This window comes from Hyperoodon ampullatus (genome assembly GCF_949752795.1).
Source record: "Hyperoodon ampullatus genome assembly, chromosome: 11".
NCBI classification, from domain to species: Eukaryota; Metazoa; Chordata; class Mammalia; order Artiodactyla; family Ziphiidae; genus Hyperoodon; species Hyperoodon ampullatus.
The window spans coordinates 60,257,492-60,284,912 of NC_136924.1; the positions used below are offsets into that span (position 1 = coordinate 60,257,492).

The window sequence follows — 27,421 nt, forward strand, 5'->3', positions numbered from 1 at the left end:
TGGGGCTTCTAAAACAAACACTGTACTGTGAGTTCTTGGGGAAGGGGCAGGATAAGAACCCTGATAAATAAAGGGATATTTGCTTGTGGCAGGGGATGAAGAGGGAGGGTTACTATTTTTAATGCCCTCAGCCCCAGTACCTCATATTCAAAGGAGACCATGTCCAATCTCATTTCCCTGTTCAGAAAGAGGTGCTAGTACCCCTGGGATCAGGCCATGAAGATATCATGCTGGTAATTCCCAAGTCCCTGTTCTATAGCCCACAGCATATTAAAGGGGAAAGAAAAAAGGTCAGAGGGTAGTGGCTTGTGTTCCAGGGAAGTAAAAAGCTTAGTTCATATTAAGCACTGATAAAGCCAAATAATGGGAAAGACCACAGTATCATACAGTGCTGTATACAACCTGCTGAAAGAGGTCTCTAGTAGGACCAAGAGGGGAAGGTCCAGAGCAACTTTGGCTTGAGGTGCAGCAGGTATAGAAAATCTGGAAAGAGGTGAGTATTCAAGTAATAGGGAATAGAACACTCCCAGATCTTAATTTTAATGGGATAATTTAAAAAAGAGAAATAAAAATCAAACACTGGGTGCCAGTCACAACAAATACCATGGCCTTTATGATCACCTGGTATCATTAAAAACAAACAAAAAAAGCCAAAGCATAACCAATCGGTCTTGCTAGGAAGTGTCTGTGTGCATGGGAGAGGTTACTGGGGCTTGGTACAGGTGACAATCCAACATGATTCCTATGGAAACAGAAGGGGCAGGGTCCTGGTTTGCTGGCCTATTAAGGGGTGGGCAGAGTAGAACCAAAAGCTCGGCTGAAGTGACTGCAGATTCTCTGCAACCAGCTTTGACCTAGGGAAAGAGGAACCAGATTCTCTCTCTGGAGATTGGGTGGGGGCACGGGTAAACCTAACCCGTACCACATGCATTAGTCCTGGTCATCCTACAGTTGATGGGCAACTCATACCAGGCCGGGTAAAGGAGCTTGTTAGGGAAGAAGGGGTTACTTTTCATCTTTTAAAATCTTAATTAATATCTTAACCTCAAACTTATCATCAGTGCCTCAGATACAATTTAATCTTAAGTCTTTAAAAGCCCCCTGAAACAAAATTATACTTTTTTTTCCTTTAAGATCCCTCACTTTCTGGTAACTAGTTTCCTCCCAGTCTTCAGTTTCACCCTGACTTAGAGTCCACAAACTTCATCAGACCGTCTGTGCTCATGGACTTGGGCCTCTCTAGAGGGAAGCCCAGGGCTCGGCTCCAGATAAGCTGTGCTAATACACCCAGTGCCCGTGATACCCCAAACAGGACTGTGTAGTAATTCATCTCCGTCATGCCATAGTACTGTAAGGTAAAAGAGAAACAGGTTTTGTTAAAGGCCCACAGGTAGTGGCATGTACAAGTCCAGATTGATTAAAAACCTTAACCCAGTTAGCCTTAAATAGAAATGACTGGGAAAAGTATAGCAACTGGATTCTGAAAGGAAAGCACCCCTTTCCTCCAGCCCACACCTCCCCCACCATAGGCAACTTTAACAAAAGGGTAAGGAAGGAGGTGTGAGAGTCCTTGCTCTGACTAGGGAGTTGATTTTGTGCATGGCAGAGAACAGTAAGGTTTGGTATAAATTAGAGGAAAGCAGGGAAAGAAGGACTCACCTGGAGCAGTACTCCACTATGAGCATCTACATTGGGCCAAGGATTCTTGGCCTTGCCTTGCTCTAGGAGGACATTGGGCACAATCTTGTACAGCTGAGCAACCAGCTTAAACATGGGGTCCTGAGGCAGGTGTTTCAGAGCAAACTCTCGTTGACAGGTATATCGTGGATCAGTCTTCCTTAGTACTGCATGGCCATAGCCTGGGACAACCTGCAAAGGATAGGGGGGGAAAACCAGTTGTATTCTCAGGTAGAAATTTTTGTCTCTTCTGAATTCTTTAGGGTAGACAAATGGGAAAAAAATCGCCTCTAATTTAGGGAGTTATCTCATTCTTTTCTCCTTCATTCTTCCAAATTATAGAACTTGAGTCTTGGCTTCTTTCCTAGTTGCTAAGCATCTCTGCTTACCCGTCCTGAGTTGAGTGTGTTCCAGATATAGTCTCGTAACTTCTCATCTGACACATCTTTGCCAACTTCCTTCTGTAGTTGTGTCAGCCAAACAAGTACTTCCTGTGGGTAAGGTTTGGAGAATAAAAGAGTGTCAATGCATATGCTAGGAGAGAACGCCAGGATCAGAAACAAAGCATAGGAGTAAGAAAAACACGGAGCAGGAGAAGAAAAAAAACAGTCTTACCTGATTTGCCAGTCCATGCAGGGGCCCTGCCAGCCCATTCATGGCTGCTGCGAAGGACAAGTAGGGGTCTGAAAGGGCACTGCCCACCAAGTGGCTGGTATGGGCACTTACATTGCCACCCTCATGGTCACTGTGGGGAAGTAAGAAAGGAGAATCAAGGCCAAGAGAAAGGAGAAAAAAGGGGCAGATTATTGAAACACAGTCCTTGCTGTTCTCTTATTGTCACATACTAGCCTAGCTATGGATTCACACCAGCCTATAGCTAGTCACTTATACATAAGCTCTTGTAAGAGATGTCCCAATCTTACTATCAGCCTTTGTTCACTAATCCACAGGGCTGGAGAGGTTACTGCTTGATGATGCCTGGCCTGCGTGCCAAGCTCCCTGACTCTCACTGCAGCAATGGCCAGAAGAGGGAGCTCCTGGAAAGCCAAAGGACCTGTCTAACGTGAGCAGCTAGTACCTTTTCCTAGCCAGAAGCACTATCTTACTCTTAGCGTGGTTATGGTAATTTTTCTAGACCTCCTGACCTTCTTTACCAGACCCCGTTCTTGCCTTGTACCATCCCATATGCTGTTTTTCCACCTCCTTGCTGCCTACCACCTGTTAAGGAGTTTGGGTTTTTTTTGGCATGCTGCATGGCATACAGGATCTTAATTCCCCGACCAGGGATGGAACCCATGCCCCCCTGCAGTGGAAGCGCAGAGTCTTAACCACTGGACTGCCAGGGAAGTCCCAAGGAGTTTTTCTTAATATTCACCACCAATCCAGGCACCTGGTGGCTATGGTTGCTGGGTCTCCCTCACCTGTGGATGGTGAGGTACAAGCGCATGAGCTCCGTGAACCGAGCGTCAGTATAGCCTAACATGTTGGTGAAATTGTGGGACCAGTCCAGCTTAGAATCAATGGCCCCAATACTGCTGCCCTCTCGATAGAGATTCCGGTAGATCTTTGCTGCAACACAAGGTAGCTTTGCAATCAGATCCATACAGTCTTCATAAATCAACTGATGGGGAGAAGAGGAAAATGGAGAAAAAAAGAAGAGGAATTATCAACAAGGAAGAATTAGGCAGGGATGGTGTTTGTTCTCTATGGACTGGGCTATTTGGATTGATGATTCTATGCTGGGTGATTATAAATGGAGTATAACAACAATGACCATTTAACTGAATAACTTATGACCCAGGCACCGCATTAAGGGATTTATACAAACTATCTCATGTATATTAAAACATTATTCCCAATTTTTTCCCATTCTACAAAGTATATAATGACCTCCATTTTACAGAAAAGGGAACTGAGGCTCAGAGCATTCAGTTAAATGCCAAAGTCCGATTTTGAACCCTTATATGTTTAACCATGATCTTTTCCACTACATGACTTTGCACTCAAAGAATGTGCTAAGACACTAGGTTTTAATAATTCTATGTTCCATCTTTCAAGGAAAATTCACCATATATGCCAAGGGTCAAACAGTGGCATTCAATTGTGAGTTATTAACAAAGGCTTCCATTTTTTTAAGCACTTACTATATAACAGGTACTGTGCTAGATATATTATTTTCATTTTTTTCTTTTCTTACAATAGTCCTGTAAGGTAACATAGCCTTCATTTGTAAAAACGGGGGCACAAGGTTACCCACTCAGCTAATAAGCATCATCTAGCTTAAATAATTATTAACTCATGGCCATGCTTGTTTCATCTATACCCTTACTTTCCCCTCTCATCTCCCAAATTATTTTGAGTGAATCCCAGATATCATATATAACATGTAAGTATTTAAGCATGTATCTCTAAAAGATAAAGGTCCTTCATAATCAAAATCACAAAACCATTATCCTACTGAAAAGAATTTAACAATTCTTCAATATCATTAACTATCTACTCAGTATTCAAGTCCCCCCCTACCTCATTCATTTATTATAAAGCTCCCCCTCATTTTCTATTTCACTGAAAATAGCCCACATTGCAATTGTCTGACATGTCTCTGAAGTCTTTTTAATTAATTTAAGTTCCCTCTTATGCTGTCCTTTTTTTACTTTGCAGTTTATTTGTGGAAAATCAGATCATTTGTCCTGTAGAATTTCCCACAGTTTAGATTTTGCTAGTTATATACCTGTGATGTTATTTAACATGTTCCTCTGTCCACTGTATTTCTGACAGACTGATAGAGCTAGAGGTTTGAGCAGATTCATGTTCAATTTCTTTAGCAAGACTTTTTTTTTTTTTTTTTTTGCGGTACGCGGGCCTCTCACTGTTGTGGCCTCTCCCGTTGTGGAGCACAGGCTCCGGACGCGCAAGCTCAGCGGCCATGGCTCACGGGCCCAGCCGTTCCGCGGTATGTGGGATCTTCCCGGACCGGGGCACGAACCCGTGTTGCCTGCATCAGCAGGCGGACTCTCAACCACTGCGCCACCAGGGAAGCCCCCCAAGTTTTTTCTTTTAATAACAAAAAAATTCAGGAATTCCCTGGCGGTCCAGTGGTTAGGACTCGGTGCTTTCACTGCCAGGGCCTGGATTCAATTCCTGGTTGGGAAAGATCCTGCAAGCCATGCAATGCGGCCAAAATAAAAACACAAAACAAAACAAAATAATAAAAAAATTTTCTACTTTCAGTCATAGTACATTGAAAGTGTGGAGAAAATACTTGCTGAGTGACATTACATAGTGCTGTCCTATCAAGCTAACTGGCTAAATGTTCCTGTAAGAAGTCATGAGGTTTTGGTAGTTTTTTTGGAACAAAGAACAAAATCTATAATAACTAGCCTAAATGAGATAATCTCTGTGAAGTCATCTGTTACTTGAGTACTCAGTGAATTTTGTCAATGCCACCAAGATTCAATGAGAATACTGCCAAAATTAAAAAGCTACTTGAAGCAAGAAGTACTTAGCTAACACTTGCAAGTTCTCAGATTACTTACATGATAATCATACTATTAACCATACCTCCTTGCAGATTTACATCCCCCAAGGAAGTAGGTTATTTCCAGAAGCCTGCATCAAGGATATGCAGTTCTAAGGGACCTGGATTCATTAGCAGAATGCCAAGAACAAGATCCTGGGCCAGGCAAACTGGTATCTGTGGAGTATGTACTAACTTTCAAAATCATTTGTAAAGTATGAATGACCACAACATAAAGAAACTACAAAAAGAGGACTGTTTCAACTTCTACCACTGAGGATGAAGTTTATAAAGCAGCAAGTATCAGACCAGGTATGACAGTGTGGGATCTTTACCCTGCTTTTTGTAGTGGTAAAGCTGTACAGTCAAGAGGTTAAATAAACAAACAAACACACTGACAGAGAACGCCTCCTTATTTCTTCTTTAATAAACTAAGACTGAGGTGCTATTTAGCTACTGGTACCAACTCATTCTTCATCTTTAAACTCTCAGAAAAAAAAAGACAAAACACGCCACCATCACAACTGCCTGGAATAAAGGTAACAAAACTGACCATAATCATCATTGTGAGCTAGCATCTCTAGTGCTAGAGAAATTCTGGCCAAGTATTTAGCTATCAGTCATTTAAAAAAATTTTTTTTATTGTAGTATAGTTGATTTACAATGTTGTGTTAGCTATCAGTCATTATAAAGAAGACACAGAAAAAGAGGAGAGCCAGTATTAATGGTGAAGAGACCCTAGAGTGAAGCAAACTCAAGTCTCAATCTGGTCTCTACCAGTTACTAGCTGCATGACCCTGGGCAAGCTACTTATTTTCTCTAATCTTCAGCTTTCCCATTCAGTAAAATGACATCAGTGACATCTACCTCATTGGGTTGTTCTGATGATTAAATCAGATAATGAATATAAAACATTTAAGCTAATATTTGGCATGTTTTCAAGAGTTGTTAGGTGTTGGGATGATGATTTTATTATAGATTAAACAGCTTCAAAACCTACATATACTGTTCATATGCCTTACTAGAAAAACCTCATCTGTCAGCTACTTTGCAAATTTTACCCAATTCAACAATATCTTAAGGCTACTTCAAAATTAAACCGCTGGTTCATCAGAGTAATCTCCTAGTCACGAGTGAAGTTAAGTCAATTAGTAAAAGACCTAACTTTTTCACCTCAATAGATTACACTATTTATCTAAAGTCATGTAAACTGTTATGGAAGAAAAGTTGTAGGAAGATCATCCTCTTGAGGTATATGTAAAAAACAGCATGAACTGATGATTCTAGTAGAGAATTAGATCACATATACTCCTTAACATAAAATTTTAAACAGAAATAACCAGCTGAATGCTATCAGGTAATTCTACTAAAGTAGCATGGTTAAATTAACCAAGACAGAGAACTAAACTGAAATAGCATGTCTGATCTTTGAGAGAGATAGGATATGGCAGCAAAAGAGCACCAAGCTCCACTAAAGCAGTTACTGGTGCTAATTTTTGTTCAGTGTGAACTTATTAGACGCACATCCTGAGGCTGACAGATATATCGGTATTGCTTAGAAACACTCTCCAGGTTGGCAAAGTCCTGAAATACAATGTTCACCTCAAGATAGCCACCCTCAGATGATATCTCACAAAGAGGTGGCAGGACAACCAGTCAATGGCTGTACACTGAAATGGAGGCATAGCAAGCAGAGAAGAACAAGATGCATTTTCCTGATTCAATAAAGGACAGTGTGAAGCAATGCAGCATGTTTGGATACCTGGGAAATATAGGTATTTATTGCAAAGTATGAAGAACTCTACAACAGTCAACACAACAGCACTGTAAGAAGTAACAGGCACTTCTGAGTGGTCAATTTCTAAAAGACAAGTTTTAAAATAGAAGAACTGTTGGCCTTGATTTAACCTTTTTTTTTTTTTTTTTTTGCGGTATGTGGGCCTCTCACTGTTGTGGCCTCTCCCGTTGCGGAGCACAGGCTCCAGACGCACAGGCTCAGAGGCCATGGCTCACGGGCCCAGCCGCTCCGCGGCATGTGGGATCTTCCCAGACCGGGGCATGAACCCATGTCCCCTGCATCGGCAGGCGGACTCTCAACTACTGCGCCACCAGGGAAGCCCTGATTTAACCTTTTCTGTTATGGTGACCTACACAGATAACAATTACTTGAACAGTATTTTAAAAAGAAAATGAAAAGCAACATATTCAGGTTATACAACCTTCTGAACCTGCTGATGTGTGACTTTATAAATGCTTGTGAATAGGTTTAGTTTGCATCATTCCTATACCTTCCTCCTCAAAGCCAACCAGACTAGTATCAATTGCAAACTTTCCCTCTTTCCCCCAACAGCAAACACAATTCTCTATACACAGTTGGCACTGAATAAATATTGATCAATCCAGTGAAGTGGGATTTGCCAAAACCCCAAGGAGATTTCATCAGACCAGTGGGCCATGCTACTCTGTGCCTTGCCTCATAGTGAACTCTTTGGGGACCTTCTCCTGGTCAAAAATCCTTTAGTGTATCTGCTTTGCAGAAAGGAACTTTTCTGTTCCTATACTACCTGTCTCTAAATAAGAAACAAAAGAAAATGAGATGTCCTTCTGTAAACCTAGCCAGATAAATTGTACTTTACCCAGTGTTTATGAGTATGTGGGGTATTGGAAAGAGGATGGAAGGAATTATGTCCTATGCGCTAGGACAAGGCCAACAATCTTCTCATACTCTAACCACAGAGTTCAAACTATTAAGATCACATTTCATTTTCAGAGAATAAAGCTCATTTGCTTTTTGGATCCTACTTCCAGGATACTAACCACCCTTCCACTCCTGACAGGTATCTTGAGTGGGTTAGTCCAAACTGTGGCTGACTGGCATTAGTCCTCCTAACCTCCAGAGTTGCCTTAGCTGCCATTCTTCTAAATTCTCAAGGTTCTCCTTATCTGGGGACTTCCCTGGTGGCACAGTGGTTAAGAATCCACCTGCCAATGCAGGGGACACGGGTTTGAGCTCTGGTCTGGGAAGATCCCACATGCTGCGGAGCAACTAAGCCCATGTGCCACAACTACTGAGCCTGCATGCCACAAGTACTGAAGCCCGAGCGCCTAGACCCTGTACTCTGCAACAAGAAGTCACCACAATGAGAAGCCTGTGCACCACAACAAAGAGTAGCCCCTGCTCACTGCAACTAGAGAAACCCTGTGCACAGCAACAAAGACCCAACGCAGCTATAAATAAATAAATACATACATACACACATACATACATACATAAATAAATGGTTCTCCTTATTTGAAGAGAAGAAGGGACCCTTTGGGGCCAGAGTGAGACTACTCTGCAAAACCTTCCTCGGGGGCTCTGCAGTTAAGTCACATCTTTTTCAATGTTCCAACAGCACAGTGTACACACCTCTATTCCAGCAAGATTACTGAATTGTAGTTTCTTTTTTTTTTTTTATAATAAATTGATTTATTTTATTTATATTTATTTTTGGCTGCACTGGGTCTTCACCGCTGTGCACAGGCTCTCTCTAGCTGCGGCGAGCGGGGGCTACTCTTCATTGTGGTGTGCGGGCTTCTCTGCAGCAGCCTCTCCGGTTGTGGAGCATGGGTTCTAGGCACGTGGGCCTCGGTAGTTGTGACATGCAGGCTCAGCAGCTGTGGTGCGCAACTCAGTAGTTGTGGCACACAGGCCCAGTTGCTCCGTGGCATGTGGGATCCTCCTGGACCAGGGCTCGAACCCATGTCCCCTGCATTGGCAGGCGGATTCTCAACCACTGTGCCACCAGGGAAGCCCGTAGTTTCTTTTTTATGTGTATATCACCCTAACTAAATCAATAACCTTGGTGATAGAAAGCATGCTTCATTTATCTTTGTAATTCCAAAGACGGATAAAAAGCAAGCCTACAGTAAAATTTTGTTAAATGAGTTTCTGTCATAACTCAGGGTAGTAATTTTCCTAAGGACTCTACATTCCTTTTTCTTCCTTCACACTCAAGTCCTTTGAATCTCCATCAAACATCAATCATCACAGCAAAGTTTCCTACCTCCCAGTACTTGGCTCGGTTGATACCCTCTGCATATGCTCGGGCAAAGTTGCTTTCACTGTTGAGAGCTGTAATAGCTGCACTGAGCTGAGACATGGGGTGTAGATTAGTGGGAAAGTTGTCCAGCATGGTGACCACATGGGAAGGCAGAGCTGCCCTCTTTGCCCACTCTTCTGAGAGCCAAGATACCTGTGAAAGGGAGACATTGCTCAAAACACTAGGCAAGAAAAAAAGAAAAAGAAGAGAAATAAGAAAACAATGGGAATTCCCTGGCGGTCTGGTGGTTAGGACTCGGCACTCTCACTGATGGGGGCCCAGGTTCAATTCTGGGGAAACAAGATCTTGCAAGCTGTGCAGTGCAGCCAAAATTAAAAATAAAAAAATAAAAAGACAGTGACCTCTGAGTAAAGAAAATCCAAGAGAATTCAATACAGTCCACTTATACAGCAGAACTCTGCTCTGATTCCTTCCCCTCTATAAACTACCACCAATAACCAGATGAGGATTCAGTGTCTGAGATCAGAAAAAGGCAAAGAAGGAGGCGAATGAGACGCGCTAGTGTCCTTCTGCTTACCTGTTCCTCTGTTGGGATTTGTCCAGTTACCAGCAGCCAAAATAAGCCCTCTGGTAGGGGTTCTTCCCCACCCTTAGCCTTGGGCAGCAGTTTCTGGCATTCAGGGATACTGTAGCCTCGAAAACGGATGCCCTTGAGGGAGAAGAGTAAGGATTACAAATCTTAAGTTTGTTAGCCTCAAAGTCACATAATTGACTGATCCCACTTTCATCAGACCTGTCAACAAGTTAGAACTTTTAAAGAGCAAATCTTTAGGTAACTTACTCCTGCTTTGTACTTTTAGTTTTACTAGTTGATATATTAAAAAGGTAAACTCGCTCTTCAGTTATTCCATATATACCTATTTTCACCTTCCAAAATATACAGGTAGGTGCTTAATTTTGTTCTCCTCACCCTTAGTGCTCTAAGCCAGAGGTCCCCGGAACCCCGGTTCTGGTCTGTGGCCTGTTAGGAACCAGGTTGCACAGCAGGGGGTGAGCGGCAGGCGAGCGAGTGAAGCTTCACCGGTATTTCCAGCCACTCCCCATCACTGGCATTACTGCCTGAGCTCCGCCTCCTGTCAGCATTATGGTGAGTTGAATAATTATTTCATTATATATTACAATGTAATAATAATAGAAATAAAGTGCACAATAAATGTAATGCATGTGAATCATCCAGAAACCATCACCCCTGACCCATCCGCAGAAAAACTGTCTTCCAAAAAACTGGTCCCTGGTGCAAAAAAAGGTTGGGGACCGCTGGTCTAATCCATGGTGTGCACAATGGTCAGTAAAATCAGTGATTATTAGTGATTGATATGAGGGTCTCTTACCTCATCAGGATCAAGAACTGATGTTTCATATACCAATCCCTTCATGCCTCTCATGCCACCATACATCTAAAGAAAAGAAGAGGATGTAACCAGTTGTCTGAATAATTCAGGCTAGAGCTTGTTAGTGCTTCATGGGATCTGGGAGAGGAAATTTATTCTCTGACTTGCTAGACTTCATTTGGGGGAAGATTTCTGAGGAGTTAACTTACTATAGAATGGAACTTTGAAAGGAAGACTGCTAACACTAGAAATGAATTTTTTAAGTTGAGAAATCACTACCTTTAGTTAGTATTTTTGCCTCTGCTCCCTTTTCTTATTTTTTTTCTCCTGCCCACTTTTATCCTCTCATTCCCACCAACCGAAGTAAACAGAATGGGATTGACTGTAGGGAAAGGAGATGGAGACCAATGGCTAAACACTGCTGTGAAATTATCATCTGAGCTGCTTAGACTCTTAGGACTGAAGAAGAAACCATCCTAAAGCTGTTCTAGAAGGCCTGCTAGAGCTGTGGTTTAACTGGATGATCAGCACAGCATCAACTCAAAGACAGAGAGCCTTGGGCCCAAAAGCTAAGGGGTTGGGAAAAGGAATAAAAACTTCATTTATCCCTCCCATACATGAATTAGGTTAGCCTCAACTATTAAATTTATAGAAAAGAATAGTCTAATTTCTAACAAACGCCATAAGCTTCAACATTTCCTTATATGGGACAGACTGCTTTGAACAATCAGTGAAGAGGATGGTACTTTTGTTGAAGCATATTACAGAGCTACTTTTTGCAGGCAAAACACTACAACCCTTACCATGTCCACAGTGATTTGGCCCACCACCGTCTTGCCATGTTGCTGCTTGAAGGTCTTAACTCTGGCCTGCTCCTTAGGTATCAGATCAGCCAATATGTCTTTCAAATTCTAAAATGAGAAGTAGAGAGGCTAAGTGATGATCAAAATATTGATTAGATTTCTGCAAAGTAGGTATGTTAAGACTGCTTTTTAGAATTTGGCTTTCTCTACCTGCCAGCGAAGTCTGGTCAACTTCTCTATACAGATGAGGGTAAAAGAATTAGGCAGAGCAAGAAGGGAATGGGGAGTTGTTTAACGGGTACAGTTTCAATTCGGGAAGATGAAAAACTTTTGGCCATGAATAGTGATGATGGTTGCCCAATAATGTGAATTACTTACTGCCATTAAATTATAAACTTAAGAATAGTCTAATTTCCAACCAATACCATAAGCTCCAACATTTCGTTGTATGGGAAAGATAGTCACTGAAGAGAATGGTACTTTTGTTGAAGTACATTACAGAGCTACTTTTCCCAGCCAAAACCCCACAGTCCTTATCATGTCCACAGTGCTTTAGCTATCTTAAAGTAGTAGTAGTGATAATACTTGTAACAATAATAACAACTGGAAACCTCCAGGAGATACTCAGGATAATGATAAGAGGCTGGGTAGTAGCCCACCACCCCTCCCCATCCCAGGGTCAAGCTGCCTCAATGATTCTCAGTCCTCTTTTCCAAACCTTACCGTGGAAGAAGCACTGGCATGCCGGGCAGCAAGAACAAGACAGGATGCATTCTGCAAAGAAAACACAAAACCTTATGCAGTTGTCCTCCCTCCTATGTATTAGAAAGGAGTTACAGTGACTCAACCTCTCTTCATTTTAGCCTCTAAGGACAGTTTGATATAAGAAAGCTATAAAGCCTTGAGCAACCTGGAAAGAGTTACCAGTCTGGAAGCAACAGCTTCATTAGCATTCCCTGAAGAGACTCTCCAATCACCTGGGTTCTATGGCTGGGCTTTGTTAGGCACAGAAGAAACGTCAGAGAGGCAGTTGTTAAAGTACCCAGTCCATCCCACTCTAGTCGACAACAGCTCTGAGAAAAGCAAATGAGGAAACTGATCAATTACTTAACCCAGCTGGTAAGGTTTCTTCAGCACCTAGCCTTTTGGCAACACTTCAACCTCTCCAGTCTCGGAGAGCCCACAGGTGGAAGCAGCCTTTTACAACACTACCTGATATGCTCCTGGAAAAAGCACAGAGAAAACAGAATATCTACAAAGTAACAACCAACAGACTGCTCAACAACAGCAATGGAAACTAGAAAACTAGTAAATTATCTTTAAAATATTGAGAGAAAATAATTACTAAGCTAGAGTTGTGTACCCAGGTGAGGAAGAAATCTTAAAGGGGGTGAAATAAAGACATTTCAGGTAAACAAAAGCTGAGAGTTTATCACCTACACACCTGTACCAAAGGAATTTTTTTTTAAATTGAGCTATAGTTGATGTACTGTATTATATAAGTTTCAGGTATACAACATAGTGATTCACAATTTTTTTAAAAGATTTATTATTTATTTTATTTATTTTTGGCTGCACTGGGTCTTAGATGTGGCACCCAGGATCTTCCGTTGTGGCGTCAGAGCTCTTTGTTGTGGTGCGCGGGCTTCTCTCTAGCTGTGGCCTGTGGGTTTTCTCTTCTCTAGTTGTGGCACGCAGGCTCCAGGGCGCGTGGGCTCTGTAGTTTGAGGCACATGGGCTCTAGTTGAGGTGCGCGAGCTCAGTAGTTGTGGCGTGCGAGCTCAGTAGTTGTGGCATGTGGGCTTAGTTGCCCCACGGCATGTGGGATCTTAGTTCCCTGACCAGGGATCGAACCCACGTCCCCTGCACTGGAGGTGGATTCTTTACCACTGACCACCAGGGAAGTGCCCTGATTCACAATTTTTTTTTTTTGATTCACAATTTTTAAAGGTTATATTCCATTTATAGTTATTATACAATACTGGCTATATTCCCTGTGCTGTACAATATATCCTTATGGTTTATTTTATACGTAGTTTGGATCTCTTAACCCCCTACCCCATCTTTCCCCTCCCCACACTGTACCACTATAGTTTATTCTTTATATCAGTGTCTTTTACTTTTTTGTTATAGTCACTAGTTTTCTTTTTTAGATTCCACATATAAGTAATTAGTATCTGTCTTTCTCTGACTTATTTCACTCACATAATATACTCCAAGTCCATCCACGTTGCTGCAAATGGCAAAATTTCACTCTTTTTTATGGCTGAGTAGTATTCCATTGTATATATACAACACAGCTTCTTTATCCATTCATCTTCTTTTTTTTTTTTTTTTTTTTTTTTGCGGTACGCAGGCCTCTCACTGTTGTGGCCTCTCCCATTGCAGAGCACCGGCTCCGCGGCCATGGCTCACGGGCCTAACCACTCCGCAGCACGTGGGATCTTCCCGGACCGGGGCACGAACCCGTGTCCCCTGCATCGGCAGGCGGACTCTCAACCACTGCGCCACCAGGGAAGCCCTATCCATTCACCTCTTGATGGACACTTAGGTTGCTTCCATATCTTGGCAATTGTAAATATAAATAGTGTAGCTAGGCTATGTTTAGAGATGAATTTTTCCCCACAAGAAAAACACCTTTCTATGAAGATTGCTCAGTTGCAACAGAAAGTTCAACATTGCCTTTGAAAAAGACAACCAGGGACTTCCCTGGTGGTCCAGAATCCACCTTCCAATGCAGGGGACACGGGTTCGATCCCTGGTTGGGGAACTAAGATCCCACATGCTGCAGGGCAACTAAGACCTCAGGCCACAACTAGAGAGCCTGCACACCACAACTACTGAGCCCATGTACCACAACTAGAGAAGCCTGCACACCGTAATGAAGACCGAGCACAGCCAAATAAATAAACAAAAATAAAAATAATACCTAACTTGTAGTGTTTAAAAAAAAAGAAAAAGACAACCAGTTATACTACTATCAAGTTGTAAGGACTGAGGCAAGGAGGTTGACTTTTCTTCACAAGATTTTTTTTCTTTTTTCGCTGTGCACGGCACGTGGGATCTTAGTTCCCAGACCAGGGATCGAACCCGTGCCCCCTGCATTAGAGCACGGAGTCTTAAGCACTGGACCACCAGGGAAGTCCCCACAAGATTATTTTGAAGATAAAATGAGATTGTCAAAATAAGCCCCAGTGTCCTCATCTATAAAATGGTGCTGATATCTACCACACATCTCACAGGGTTGCCTTGTGATGATTAAATTACAATGGATATGGAAGCACCATGCAAACTAAAGATTACACACACACACACACACACACACACACACACACTGTGAATAAAGTCTACACCTCTCCTCCTTTCACCAAAAGGTCAGAGACACCTTTTCTAGTAACTACAGTCATCCCTCAGTATTCAAGGGGGAATTGGTTCCAGGATCCCTACCCCCAACAGATAACCAAAATCCGAGGAAGCTCAAGTTCTTTATATAAAATGTTGTAGTATTTGCATATAACCTAATAAGCACATCCTTCCATATACTTCGTTGCTGCACATGGGCTTTCTCTAGTGGCGGGTGAGTGGGGGCTACTCTTCGTTGCGGTGCACGGGCTTCTAATTGTGATGGCTTCTCTTGTTGCAGAGCAGGGCTCTAGGCGCACGGGCTTCAGTAGCTGTGGCACGCAGGCTCAGTAGTTGTGGCTCGTGGGCTCTAGAGCGGAGGCTCAGTAGTTGTGGCGCACGGGCTTAGTTGCTCCGCGGCATGTGGGATCCTCCCAGACCAGGGCTCGAACCTGTGTCCCCCGCACTGGCAGGCGGATTCTTTTTTTTTTTTTTAAACATCTTTATTGGAGTATAATTGCTTTACAATGGCGTGTTAGTTTCTGCTTTATAACAAAGTGAGTCAGCTATACATATACATATATCCCCATGTCACCTCCCTCTTGCATCTCCCTCTCACCCTCCCTATCCCACCCCTCTAGGTGGTCACAGAGCACTGAGCTGATCTCCCTGTGGCTGCTTCCCACTAGCTATTTTACATTCGGCAGTATATGTAAGTCCACGCCACTCTCTCACTTTGTCCCAGCTTACCCCTCCCCCTCCCCGTGTCCCCATGTCCATTCTCTACATCTGCATCTTTATTCCTGTCCTGCCCCTAGGTTCTTCAGAACCATTTTTTTTTTTTAGATTCCATATATATGGAATACATACAGGATTTGTTTTTCTCTTTCTGACTTACCCCACTCTGTATGACAGACTCTAGGTCCATCCACCTCACTACAAATCACTCAATTTCATTTCTTTTTATGGCCAAGTAATATTCCATTGTAGATATGTGCCTCATCTTCTTTTTTTTTTTTTTTTTTTTTTTTTTGCGTTACATGGGCCTCTCACTGTTGTGGCCTCTCCCGTTGCGGAGCACAGGCTCCGGACGCGCAGGCTCAATGGCCATGGCTCACGGGCCCAGCCGCTCCGCGGCATGTGGGATCTTCCCAGACCGGGGCACGAACCCGCGTCCCCTGCATCGGCAGGCGGACTCTCAACCACTGCGCCACCAGGGAAGCCCTGTGCCTCATCTTCTTTATCCATTTATCTGTCGATGGACACTTAGGTTGCTCCCATGTCCTGGCTATTGTAAATGGAGCTGCAATGAACCTGGTAGTACATGACTCTTTTTGAATTATGGTTTTCTCAGGGTATATGCCCAGTAGTGGGATTGCTGGGTCGTACGGTAGTTCCGTTTTTAGTTTTTTAAGGAACCTCCATACTGTTCTCCATAGTGGCTGTATCAATTTACATTCCCACCAACAGTGCAAGAGGGTTCCCTTTTCTCCACACCCTCTCCACCATTTATTGTTTGTAGATTTTTTTTTTTTTTTTTTGCAGTACGCGGGCCTCTCACTGTTGTGGCCTCTCCCGTTGCGGAGCACAGGCTCCGGACACGCAGGCTCAGCTGCCATGGCTCACGGGCCTAGCTGCTCCGCGACATGTGGGATCTTCCCGGACCGGGGTACGAACCCGTGTCCCCTGCATCGGCAGGCGGACTCTCAACCACTGCGCCACCAGGGAAGCCCTGTTTGTAGATTTTTTGATGATGACCATTCTGACTGGTGTGAGGTGATACCTCATTGTAGTTTTGATTTGCATTTCTCTAATGATTAGTGATGTTGAGCATCCTTTCGTGTGTTTGTTGGCAATCTGTGTATCTTCTTTGGAGAAATGTCTATTTAGGTCTTCTGACCATTTTTTGGATTGGGTTGTTTGTTGTTCTGATATTGAACTGCATGAGCTGCTTGTAAATTTTGGAGATTAATCCTTTGTCAGTTGCTTCATTTGCAAATATTTTCTCCCATTCTGGGGGTTGTCTTTCGTCTTGTTTATGGTTTCCTTTGCTGTGCAAAAGCATTTAAGTTTCATTAGGTCCCATTTGTTTATTTTTGTTTTTATTTCCATTTCTCTAGGAGGTGGGTCAAAAAGGATCTTGCTGTGATGTATGTCATAGAGTGTTCTGCCTATGTTTTCCTCTAAGAGTTTTATAGTGCCTGGCCTTACATTTAGGTCTTTAATCCATTTTGAGTTTTCTTTTTGTGTATGGTGTTAGGGAGTATTCTAATTTCATTCTTTTACATGTAGCTATCCAGTTTTCCCAGCACCACTTATTGAAGAGGCTGTCTTTTCTCCATGGTACATGCTTGTGGCAGGCGGATTCTTAACCACTGCACCACCAGGGAAGTCCCCTTCCATATACTTTATTTTTCTTTTTTTTTAATTTATTTATTTAATTATTATTTTTAAATTAATTAATTAATTTATGGCTGTGTTGGGTCTTCGTTTCTGTGTGAGGGCTTTCTCTAGTTGTGGCAAGCGGGGGCCACTCTTCATCGCAGTGCGCGGGCCTCTCACTATCGCAGCCTCTCTTGTTGCGGAGCACAGGCTCCAGACACGCAGGCTCAGTAATTGTGGCTCACGGGCCCAGTTGCTCTGCGGCATGTGGGATCTTCCCAGAGCAGGGCTTGAACCCGTGTCCCCTGCATTGGCAGGCAGATTCTTAACCACTGAGCCACCAGGGGAGCCCCCCTTCCATATACTTTAAATCACCTCTAAGTTACTTACAATATCTAATGCACTATAAATGCTATATAGTTGTAAATACAAAGTAAATGTTATGCAAATCATTGTCAGCACGTGGCAAATTCAAGTTTTACTTCTTGGAACTTTCTGGAATTTTAAATTTATTTATTTTATTTATTTATTTTTGACTGCATTGGGTCTTTGCTGCTGCGTGCAGGCTTTCCCTAGCTGTGGCGAGTGGGGGCTACTCTTTGTTGCAATGCGCGGGCTTCTCATTGCAGTGGCTTCTCTTGTTGCGGAGCACGGGCTCTAGGAATGTGGGCTTCAGTAGTTGTGGCACGTGGGCTCAGTAGTTGTGGCTCATGGGCTCTAGAGCGCAGGCTCAGTAGCTGTTGTGCACGGGCTTAGTTGCTCCACGGCACGTGGGATCTTCCCTGACCAGGGCTCAAACCCGTGTCCCCTGCATTGGCAGGTGGATTCTTAACCACTGCGCCACCAGGGAAACCTCTCTGGAATATTTTTTTTTTAATATTTTTGATCCACAGTTGGTTGTACCCACAGACGCAGAACCTGTGGATGCAGAACCCGCAGATGCAGAACCCACAAAGAGCTGACTGTATTGCATTGCTGTCTGGTTGTGCTGAAAATCATTTGAACTAGTGCTACTGTATAAATTCCAAAACACTACATGCCTAAGGTGAGAGTTAGTAGGGCCTGAGGCTTTTTAGAAGTTAGTACCCCTCTTTCTGTTGGGGCAGGAGGGAGAAATGAAAAGGGAAGAGACCCTTCAGAAAATGTTATTTTAGAAAGAATCAATCCAAAGCTAAATTTAGAGAGCAGAAAACAAGCTAATATGGCCCTAAAACAAAGGGAGAACACCTCAACTTGTTAACCAGGGTTGCCTGCAACTCCTTTCATTAACTTCCTAAACAATCTCCTCTAGCTCACTGAGGACCATTTGGGCAGAAAGCACGCAGCACAAACAGCCCTTTATGCTGTTCATCTTACACAGCGAGCATGGGAGCCAGACACAGCACTCAAGAAATAACGTTCCTGGGGACTTCCCTGGTGGTCCAGTGGCTAAGACTCCACGCTCCCAATGCAGGGGGCCTGGGTTCAATCCCTGGTCAGGGAACTAGATCCCATATGCCGCAACTAAAAGAGTCTGCATGCCACAACTAAAGATCCCGCATGCCTCAACGAAGATCCTGTGTGCTGCAACGAAGATCCAAGGCAGCCAAATAAATTAATTAATTTTAAAAAAAAAGAAAGAACTTTGCTTTTTCTTACTAGTCACCAAAAAGTGAACAAGGGAAAACTTGTGAATAAATTCAAACTATTGTTCTACAGTGCTAACCATGTTCAAGCTATTCCATGCTCCATGGTCCCACAGATTCCCTATAATAGAGGCCCTATCTCCCAGAGACCACATCAGCACTCAACAGGCCTTTTAATTGTGGGTAGTTGGTTGTTGTGGTTCTGTTTTGTTTTTAAAGAGGCTATAGGGAAACATACCATCATAGAGAAAAAAGAAGTTGAAATCTCTCCATAATGATAATTTTTCCACTTCTAAACCATGCTGAAGTTTCTGTAATGGCTGGCTGCTTCATTGGCAAGAGGAAGGATTATAAGAATAGTTTAAAGTTACATCTTAGGCAAAAGAAAAAAATCTATCCAAGCTCAGCAGACAGAATGAGAGCCAGACAAAAATAGTTTTTTCCCCTTGTGAGAGAGAACTACTAGAATCAATGAGCCTCCTTCTCCTTTTACTTCATTTAAGGTAAAAAAAGAAAAAAAGAAATTGGAAAGAAAAGGGTGGAAGGTCACCTAACAAGGCTGTAAGAATGAAACATCATTTAAAGGCGTCAGATAGGTCATGACTGCTGCTTAGTTATACTCAATTCTCAGATCTTTTTATATGCATGCTACTTTAAAGGAATGGTTAGGGAAGAGGAACTTGGAACTAAACTATCACCCCACTTCTACCACCAGCAAAGTCTTAATTTCCTTTGTAGAGAGTGTCTTTGCCATTTAATGAGGCATCTCAAAAGTAACTTAAGGAGAGCTGATCTCAACTGTCCCTAACCTCCATCAGCAACACTTCTTAGCCAGATCTCCAATTTGCAAAGCAATGCTAGTTTGTGGAGAGCGTGGCTATGTAGCTATAGAATAAAGCTAGTATATTATGTTCCTACTAGATTTCTGGCTGTGTGACCCTAGCCAAGTCCTTTAATCTTTCTGTGCTTCAATTTCCTTATCTGTAAAATGAGAACAATCTACCCAAAAAGAATTCAGAGTAATGATAGTAAAGATGATCCAAGATCTTGGAAAAGAATAGAGGCACAGATCAAGAAGATACAAGAAATGTTTAACAAAGACCTAGAAGAACTAAAGAACAAACAGAGATAAACAATACAATAACTGAAATAAAAAATGCACTAGAAGGAATCAGTAGCAAAATAAGTGAGACAGAAGAACGGATAAGCAAGCTGGAAGACAAAATGGTGGAAATCACTGCCGCAGAACAGAATAAAGAAAACAGAATGAAAAGAAATGAGGACAGTCTCAGAGACCTCTGGGACAACATTAACGCACCAACATTCGCATTATACGGGTCCCAGAAGGAGAGAGAGAGAGAGAAAGGACCTGAGAAAATATTTGTAAAATGGGAACAATAATAGTACCTACCTCAAAGCATTGCTATGAGAATTAATTAGGTCAATATTTACTTAAAACCATGCCTGACTCACAGCAAGTGCTCTCTTTTTGTTATATAACAAGTGTAGAAAATTAAATAGTATGGCCACTTTCTAGCACCCTTCAATGTCAAATTTAGTCATATTTTAGCTCACCCTGCAGCCTAGGGAAAAAACTAAAGAAATATGAAGGATTTTTAAAGCAGCAATTCATTGATATGACCACCCAAAAGGCTAGAATAGGAAAAATTCAAGTTAGGACAACTTTATCTAATGATGTAGAAGACAGAGCACAAAGCACATGCCTTGGAATTAGGAAAGGAAATTTGGGTTCTAGTCCCAGCTCCATTACTAAATAACTGAGACATCCAAAGCAAACAACTAACTACTGTTTCCCTTTCCCTCTCCACATTTAGGATAATACTCAAGCTACTTAGCTCAAAGTCTGATTCTAAGGCTCCAACAAGGACATATACGTAAAGGTACTCAAAAGCCTTGCTATTTAAAATATGAATGCCTAGCCTGCAATATAAGCATTACTTGGAGCTTGTCAGACATGCAGAATCTTGGGCCTCACCTCAGACCTACTGAATCCAAATCTCCAGTTTAACAAACTCACTAAGTGATTCCTATGAACAATAAAGTTTAAGAAACATCCATGGTTTAAAGCATTAAGCAAGGAAGCAGAAAGGTAGAATATAAAGAGCCTGGAATATGGTGTTATCAAGGGTCAAGTCCTAAATCCAGGTTCTGCCACTATCCTGCTGTGCTACCATGGCTGTATGACCTAACTTCTAGTTTCAATTTTCACACCTCTAAACTGGTAACAACAAAGCCAACTGCAGGGTAGACAAGTAGACTATATGAAATCATTTGCATGAAGGCATCTAGAACAGTGCCTTCTGTATAGCTGAGATCAATAAATATTTGTTTCTTAGAAATGTGCTGGCCTATTACCTACCAACTCGTGTCACAACTCTCTCGTGGAGTTGGATTCCAGGAAAGAGGCAGTCAAGCCTGAGGAAGGGGAGAATGGATAATTCCCTCTAGCTGTAGAACAGGAAATAAAGCCCTAATTTCCTAAGGGCCTCCTGACCAAGAGAAGAGTCTCAAGGATAGGAAACAAATTTAACTAACCATAATCCTCACCAGCAAGCAAATCTAGACAGGAGATGTTAGAGGACTGTCATATCCTAGGCTATATACCTCATTGCATCTACTCCTGGCTGCCAAGGAAAGCTGCTAAATGGCTTTGTATAGTACATCCAAGCTATACTCACAGATGCAACAAGCAGATTACAAATCTCTGAGTCATCCCTGAACTTTCACCTCCCAGCTCCTCCCCCAGTTCTGGAGGTGTGGCAGCGGGGCTTTTGGCTTCTGGTTGCATGCCACGTGTGAAGTCATCCTACTGGAACAGCACCTGTCAGGTGAATCAGGCAGTCACCTCACTCAATAGGTCAGCTCCTTCATGGTGAGAGATGGAGAGAGCTACTTCCAAGGATAAGGGCCTGGCTCGCAATGTCTGACAGCCAGGATTCTCTACAGGATGGGGGTATCACAATCACTAAAAGGATTTTCAAACCTCATATGCTGCCACCCCTTGCAATAACTCTTTTAGTGAGCTGGCTATTATTGATAGAAATGGGCTGTAGCTCTCAAATGTGCTATGTTAGGATGGAAAAATATAATTAAAGGAACCTCTATCTTAAAGGGCCAAGGAAGGAAAAGGACAAATAATACATGCAGGAAATTCTGCGAAAGACTTGCTTAAAATACTTAGGGTATTTCTGGAACAGGGTATTGGCGAAATCACTTAACAAAAATCAGTTAAAACTACTCCCTTCTCGGGACTTCCCTGGTGGTCCAGTGGTTAAGAATCTGCCTTCCAATGCAGGGGACGCGGGTTCAATCCCTGGCCGGGGAACTAAGATCCCACATGCCACAGGGCAACTAAACCCGTGTGCTGCAACTGCTGAGCCCGTGCGCTCTGCAGCCCGCGCACCCCAAATAGAGAGCCAAACTAGAGAGAAGCCCACGCACTGTGGAGCCTGTAGAGAAGCCCAAGCACTGCAAGGAAGACCCAGCACAGCCCCCCCCCCAAAAAACTACTCCCTTCTCCCCCAAACTCTGGGAACAGTAGAATACCATTTGGATAAGCACTTACTCAATAATGTGGTTATTTCTCTCTTATTCCTCCTAGCCTATTATCATCATTGATCCACATCTAGGACCCTTACTCTACATGGGAAAAGCCAAATTTCCTTTGATTCCCTATCCTAGGCACATTCAGAACATATCCTGCCACATATCCAGGAGCTCTAACAACAAACTTGTGAGATTACAAACTACTGTGTATAAAATTAATAGGCTACAAGAATATATTGTACAGCACAGGGAACATAGCCAATACGTTATAACAGCTATAAATGGAGTATAATCTAAAAAATGTTGAATCACTATGTTGTATACCTGAAACTAATATAATATTGTAAATCAACTATACCTCAATTTAAAAATTAAAAAAAATCTTGTGAGAGATGCTCCTGTTTTTATTAGAGCCTTGTCCTTCATCAACAAAAGATCAGAGCTTGCCAAGCCAGCAGAACTGGTTGATGAAGCAAATATAATTCACTGATAACTGTAGGAAAAATCTTGTGCTGCAAAGGCTTCCAATGCAGAAGAAACAACTTGCATTAAGTGAAAAAGAACACACATAGGACAAAGGCTCCTCTCTCCCCAGAACCAGGTCAGAGAACTAAAGCCATTTAACATCTGTGTTTCACAATGGTGATACTGGAAGTCTGCCTGCACTACTTGGGTCAGGCCACTTAATAGCCTGAGCAATCTTCAGATTTCATACTGTGATGCCCTTCATACTCACAAGAGTTTCCTTAATAATTCTGAACTCTCATTGTCTAACAGACCCTTTGCTAAAGGTTTGCTGATTATTCAGTGAAGAAGACGGGAAAGGACACCAATTCAGACTCAGAAAAGAATCGAGTCCTAATTTTCCTTTCAGAGAAATTTTTACTGTTCTTTAACAAATAGTTGCTGAACATCTACTTATTATGTGCACACTAAGCGTACCCTACTGAATAACGTATATAGGATCTGTCACTGTACTACTTTTTCAGGGACTAGAAACTGTTCCCTCACTTCTACTAGTTCTTACAATGCTTTGTTTCAGGGATTTACAAGAAACTTTTCCTAAGGCATTTGAAAAAAAAGCCTAGGAAGACAAACCCAGAGAAATAGTCTAAATCAGACTATTTCTTAGAATAGTTATTTCTAAAGTCATTTAAAAATAATCACTAAAAAAAAAAAAAAAAAAAAGCCAAGACACTCAAAGCTTCATATATACATTAAACACAGTTGGTGGCTTTACTGGCCCAACTGGAGGGGATCACCAAGCAGTCAAATGAGACACTTGAAAAAATACAAGTTTCCAGATCCATCCCACCTTTGCTGAATCAGAATCTGAAGGTAGGATTCATGAATGTGCAATGTGAAGAAGCACCTCAGGTGATGATGCCCACTGTGAACTTACTTACGGAGCCTTTTTTTTTTGCGGTACGCAGGCCTCTCACTGCTGTGGCCTCTCCCGTTGCGGAGCACAGGCTCCGGACGCACAGCCTCAGCGGCCATGGCTCACGGGCCCAGCGCTCCACGGCATGTGGGATCTTCCCGGACAGGGGCACGAACCCGTGTCCCCTGCATCGGCAGTCGGACTCTCAACCACTGCGCCACCAGGGAAGCCCAGAGCTTTTTAAATGATAACATGTTAAGGACTTCCCTGGGGCGCAGTGGTTAAGAATCTGCCTGCCAATGCAGGAGACACAGGTTCGAGCCCTGGTCCAGGAAGATCTCACATGTTGCATAGCAACTCAGCCCGTATGCCACAACTACTGAGCCCACGTGCTGCAACTACTGAAGCCCGCATACCTAGAGGCCATGCTCTGCAACAAGAAAAGCCGCTGCAATGAGAAGCCTGCGCACCACAACAAAGAGTAGCCCCCTCCTGCTGCAACTAGAGAAAGCCCACACACAGCAATGAAGACCCAATGCAGCCAAAAATAAATAAGTAAAATTAATTTTTTAAAAAATGGTAACATGTTAAAAGAAATATAGGAATTGAGGCAAGTTGAGGGAGAAGTGAAAGACAGTCAGATCCTAAGAGCCATTGCTAAAGCTGCCTCACTACTGTTTTTTAATTTCACTCAAATCCTATTCAACTCTATCACATAGGACACTGAAAAGAGGGCAGAAGGAATTACTCTGTGGCTTTAGGGAGATCCACCAAGTCTGGTTTCCTGCCTTCTGCCCACTTGGACTCTAAGAACTAGGAATGCCAGCCTTCCCTTCTCTGATTATCCACTTCACCACGGCTCACCTCAATGCCTCCCCACACCCATGCATTCACCTGCTACCAAGCTAAAGACCACTAGGAAGAACAAATGCAATCATACCACCATTAGCACATGATGAGGATTTATTCTCCATTTTTCATCTTTGGTCCATCTAGTAAGCGTCAAGGAATTGCCATTACTTTGGGTTGGCTGATAATCAAAATGAAGGCAAAGAGATTTGAGTGCTTGCCCTTAAAAGTTTGGGGCTTTAAGCCTAACTAACACTTCACAGGACAAAACTGACTCAGTTTTGTAGAACCCAATTTCAGACTAGGGTTTATAGAAGAGATGTGCAGTGGTGTACGTCTGCTGTAGAGGAATCACAGGTATTAAGAGTCTTGAGAAAGTCTAGGAATAATCTAGAAACACTTCTGGATTGATTCACGCAAAGTTATCAAACATCCTAGCTTGGAGGAGCAATTCTCAATGATACAAGAAGCAACTAGGGTTGGTTAAGTCACTTTGGCATGAATCCAAAAGTTAACTGGTGGCCCTACTCTAATTCCCAACCCAGATCACCTATGAAAAGACAGTATTTACAGCACAAAGCTAAGGCACCCACAGCTAATACTAAAGCCACTGCTTAGTAGAAATTCATTCAGGTAAACAAGAAGTCAAAATAATCTCAAGGCTCTGAATGAGGTGGTCTCTCCAACTCAGGTGTTCATTAAATTACCTGACAGTGGGTAGGGTGGAGCAACAGAACAATGACTAGTATTTGTGTCTCTTAGCAAGGTTAAAAACATTTCTCAGAAACGCGAACTACACCTGACCTTGAGAATCACAGTAGCAGGCTAGAAGACTATTTTTGCCTTCTAAAGCCTACCTTACTAGCAAAAGTAAAATTGAGTACCATTAAACTGCAGACTAATCTGGAAAGCTCAGGCAGGTGCTAGCAATACTGACAAACTGAAAGGCTTCTTGGTATCCTAGCTGTTAACTGCTTAGATCTCAGAAAGTTTCTACTCCTCAATCTGTTAGGCTTTGTTAGTTTTAAGGGTCGAAAGCCTTCTAATGGCTTCCAATATACAGGGTTTTGGGATCCTCAGGTCCGTCTCTAACAGGAAAGTAAACAAAACAGTAATGATCACTACAGTTAGGTAGCCCTGTCAACCCAGAAGCTTTCTGAGTTTCCTCAGAGGTTTAAGAGGCAAAATAAATTCGAATGTAAATTCTAAAGGCTTTTGCGAACTGTAGGGTTAGATTATCTGGTCTGCGTTAGCAGCTCTGGAATGAGCTAATTATAGTGTCCCCTATTCTGCCAAAACACTATCTAGAACTTGCTTCATTTCCCAAGAGGTTTCCTTACCCTGTTCCCTGGCAGCAGAAGGAACTACCGTCAGGTAAGACAAGTATCTCCCAAATGATCAGCCTCCACCTTGCTGCTGAGTACTTGGAAAAACCTGTAAATCCTACATGCTTCACCTTATCACCAACCATGCAAGATAACACAGTAAGCCAAAACAATTCTAAGGTTTCCCTTCCTCCCCTCAGGTGCTGGCAACTTTAATCTGTATGCAGAAGAGAAAGTATAAGTTCTTTGCAGGAGCCAAGGTCACTTGTGGGACTGTCCCTGCTTGGATTAGAAGGCTGGGACTCCCTCAGCACACCAGTTTCTCTGTTTAAGGAGCCAAGTTGCCCAGAGACAAAAGTAATTTTGGCAATATGAAATTGAAAGCACCATTACCTGCAACAATATTCCTATGATTCCAACGGCAGCAAAAGTCAAGTAAGGGGCCCCAAAGAATAAGAGGAGTCTCTCCTGGGTAGAGCAGACTTAAGAGCAACAGCAAAACCTGAGTGAGCAACTAGTAGGACCAGTCATGTAACCTTGGAATTACTATTTCCTGCCCAATATCTTCACTTATCAGCCTGCAGTTTGGAGAAAAAAACAGAAAGGTTTTTCCCCCAATCATATGTGATAATCATGCAGATTTCACACAAGCACTCTACCCCACCCAAGCTCCTCCTATATAAAGAGTAAGTGCAACAGTCCCAAGGACAAAGAGGACCCGAGTAGCACTCCTCTAGCAGGAACTGCTATGCTTGGTCACTAAAGGCTTAAATAACTGGGTTGGAGAAATGGAAGTAGGCAGTTCAGAAACTGACAAGGCCCTCTCTACAAAAGCAGAAGCCGAAATTAGCCAAGGCTCCAGCTTTGGCCCAGGGGTAGAGTGAGCACACCTGCTCACCCCTGCCACTTCTCTTACCCCGCCCCTTCCTCCAAACAGGCTCTTTCCCTAACTCCAATGGAACACAACACCTATGTTCTCCACTCGTTCTTTTTCCAAGGCCAAGCATCCCCGCCTCTTCCACCCCAGACAGGCAGGGTGACAGCTGGGTCCGGCCTCCCCACCGGCCCAAGACCGCAGGCCGGGGCGTGCAGAGCTCAACACCCCCAGGGGCCGGGAGGCCAGCGAAGCACATGACCCTGTGAGCGCCACGCAGGGCTGGCGGCCAGCCAAGCGCAGGGCCCCTTTAAGATGCGCTGGGGTGCGCCTGGGTAGGGGAGGGAGACCCCGGCGCTAGAGGGCCTGCAGTCGCCTCAGCCCCACCCTGGGACGGCGCGCTCTCTCCTAGTTGCTCACCTTAGCTCCGAAGAGCCGGGCGGCCGCAGTGAGTAAAGCCATGGTGGGCGAACTTGGGGATCTGGCGGGGAGGGAAGGAGGGAAGAGAACTGCGGTAGGAACGGGAGCCGCCGCCGCCGCTGCACCAGAGGCCGCGCCGACGAGGGGAACAAGGTTGAAAGGAGGCGGCTGAGGAAAAGGGTAAACGAGCCGGCGGCGGCGCCCAGCCCGGGGTCCTCAGTGAGG

At 43.3% G+C, this 27,421-nt stretch overlaps 1 protein-coding gene across 1 annotated transcript; it reads right to left on the bottom strand.

Moving 5' to 3' along the window:
- Positions 1 to 1,141: 1,141 nt before the first annotated feature.
- CS (citrate synthase) lies at positions 1,142 to 27,238 on the bottom strand (the record flags this gene model as incomplete). The annotated part of the gene is made up of 11 exons (XM_079715404.1): positions 1,142 to 1,348; positions 1,660 to 1,869; positions 2,067 to 2,168; positions 2,293 to 2,422; positions 3,099 to 3,298; positions 9,241 to 9,429; positions 9,815 to 9,946; positions 10,629 to 10,694; positions 11,432 to 11,539; positions 12,155 to 12,205; positions 27,197 to 27,238. The coding sequence occupies 11 exons, from the start codon at positions 27,236 to 27,238 to the stop codon at positions 1,178 to 1,180; spliced, it is 1,401 nt and encodes a 466-aa protein (XP_079571530.1). The 3' UTR covers positions 1,142 to 1,177.
- Between the last annotated feature and the right edge of the window lie 183 nt (positions 27,239 to 27,421).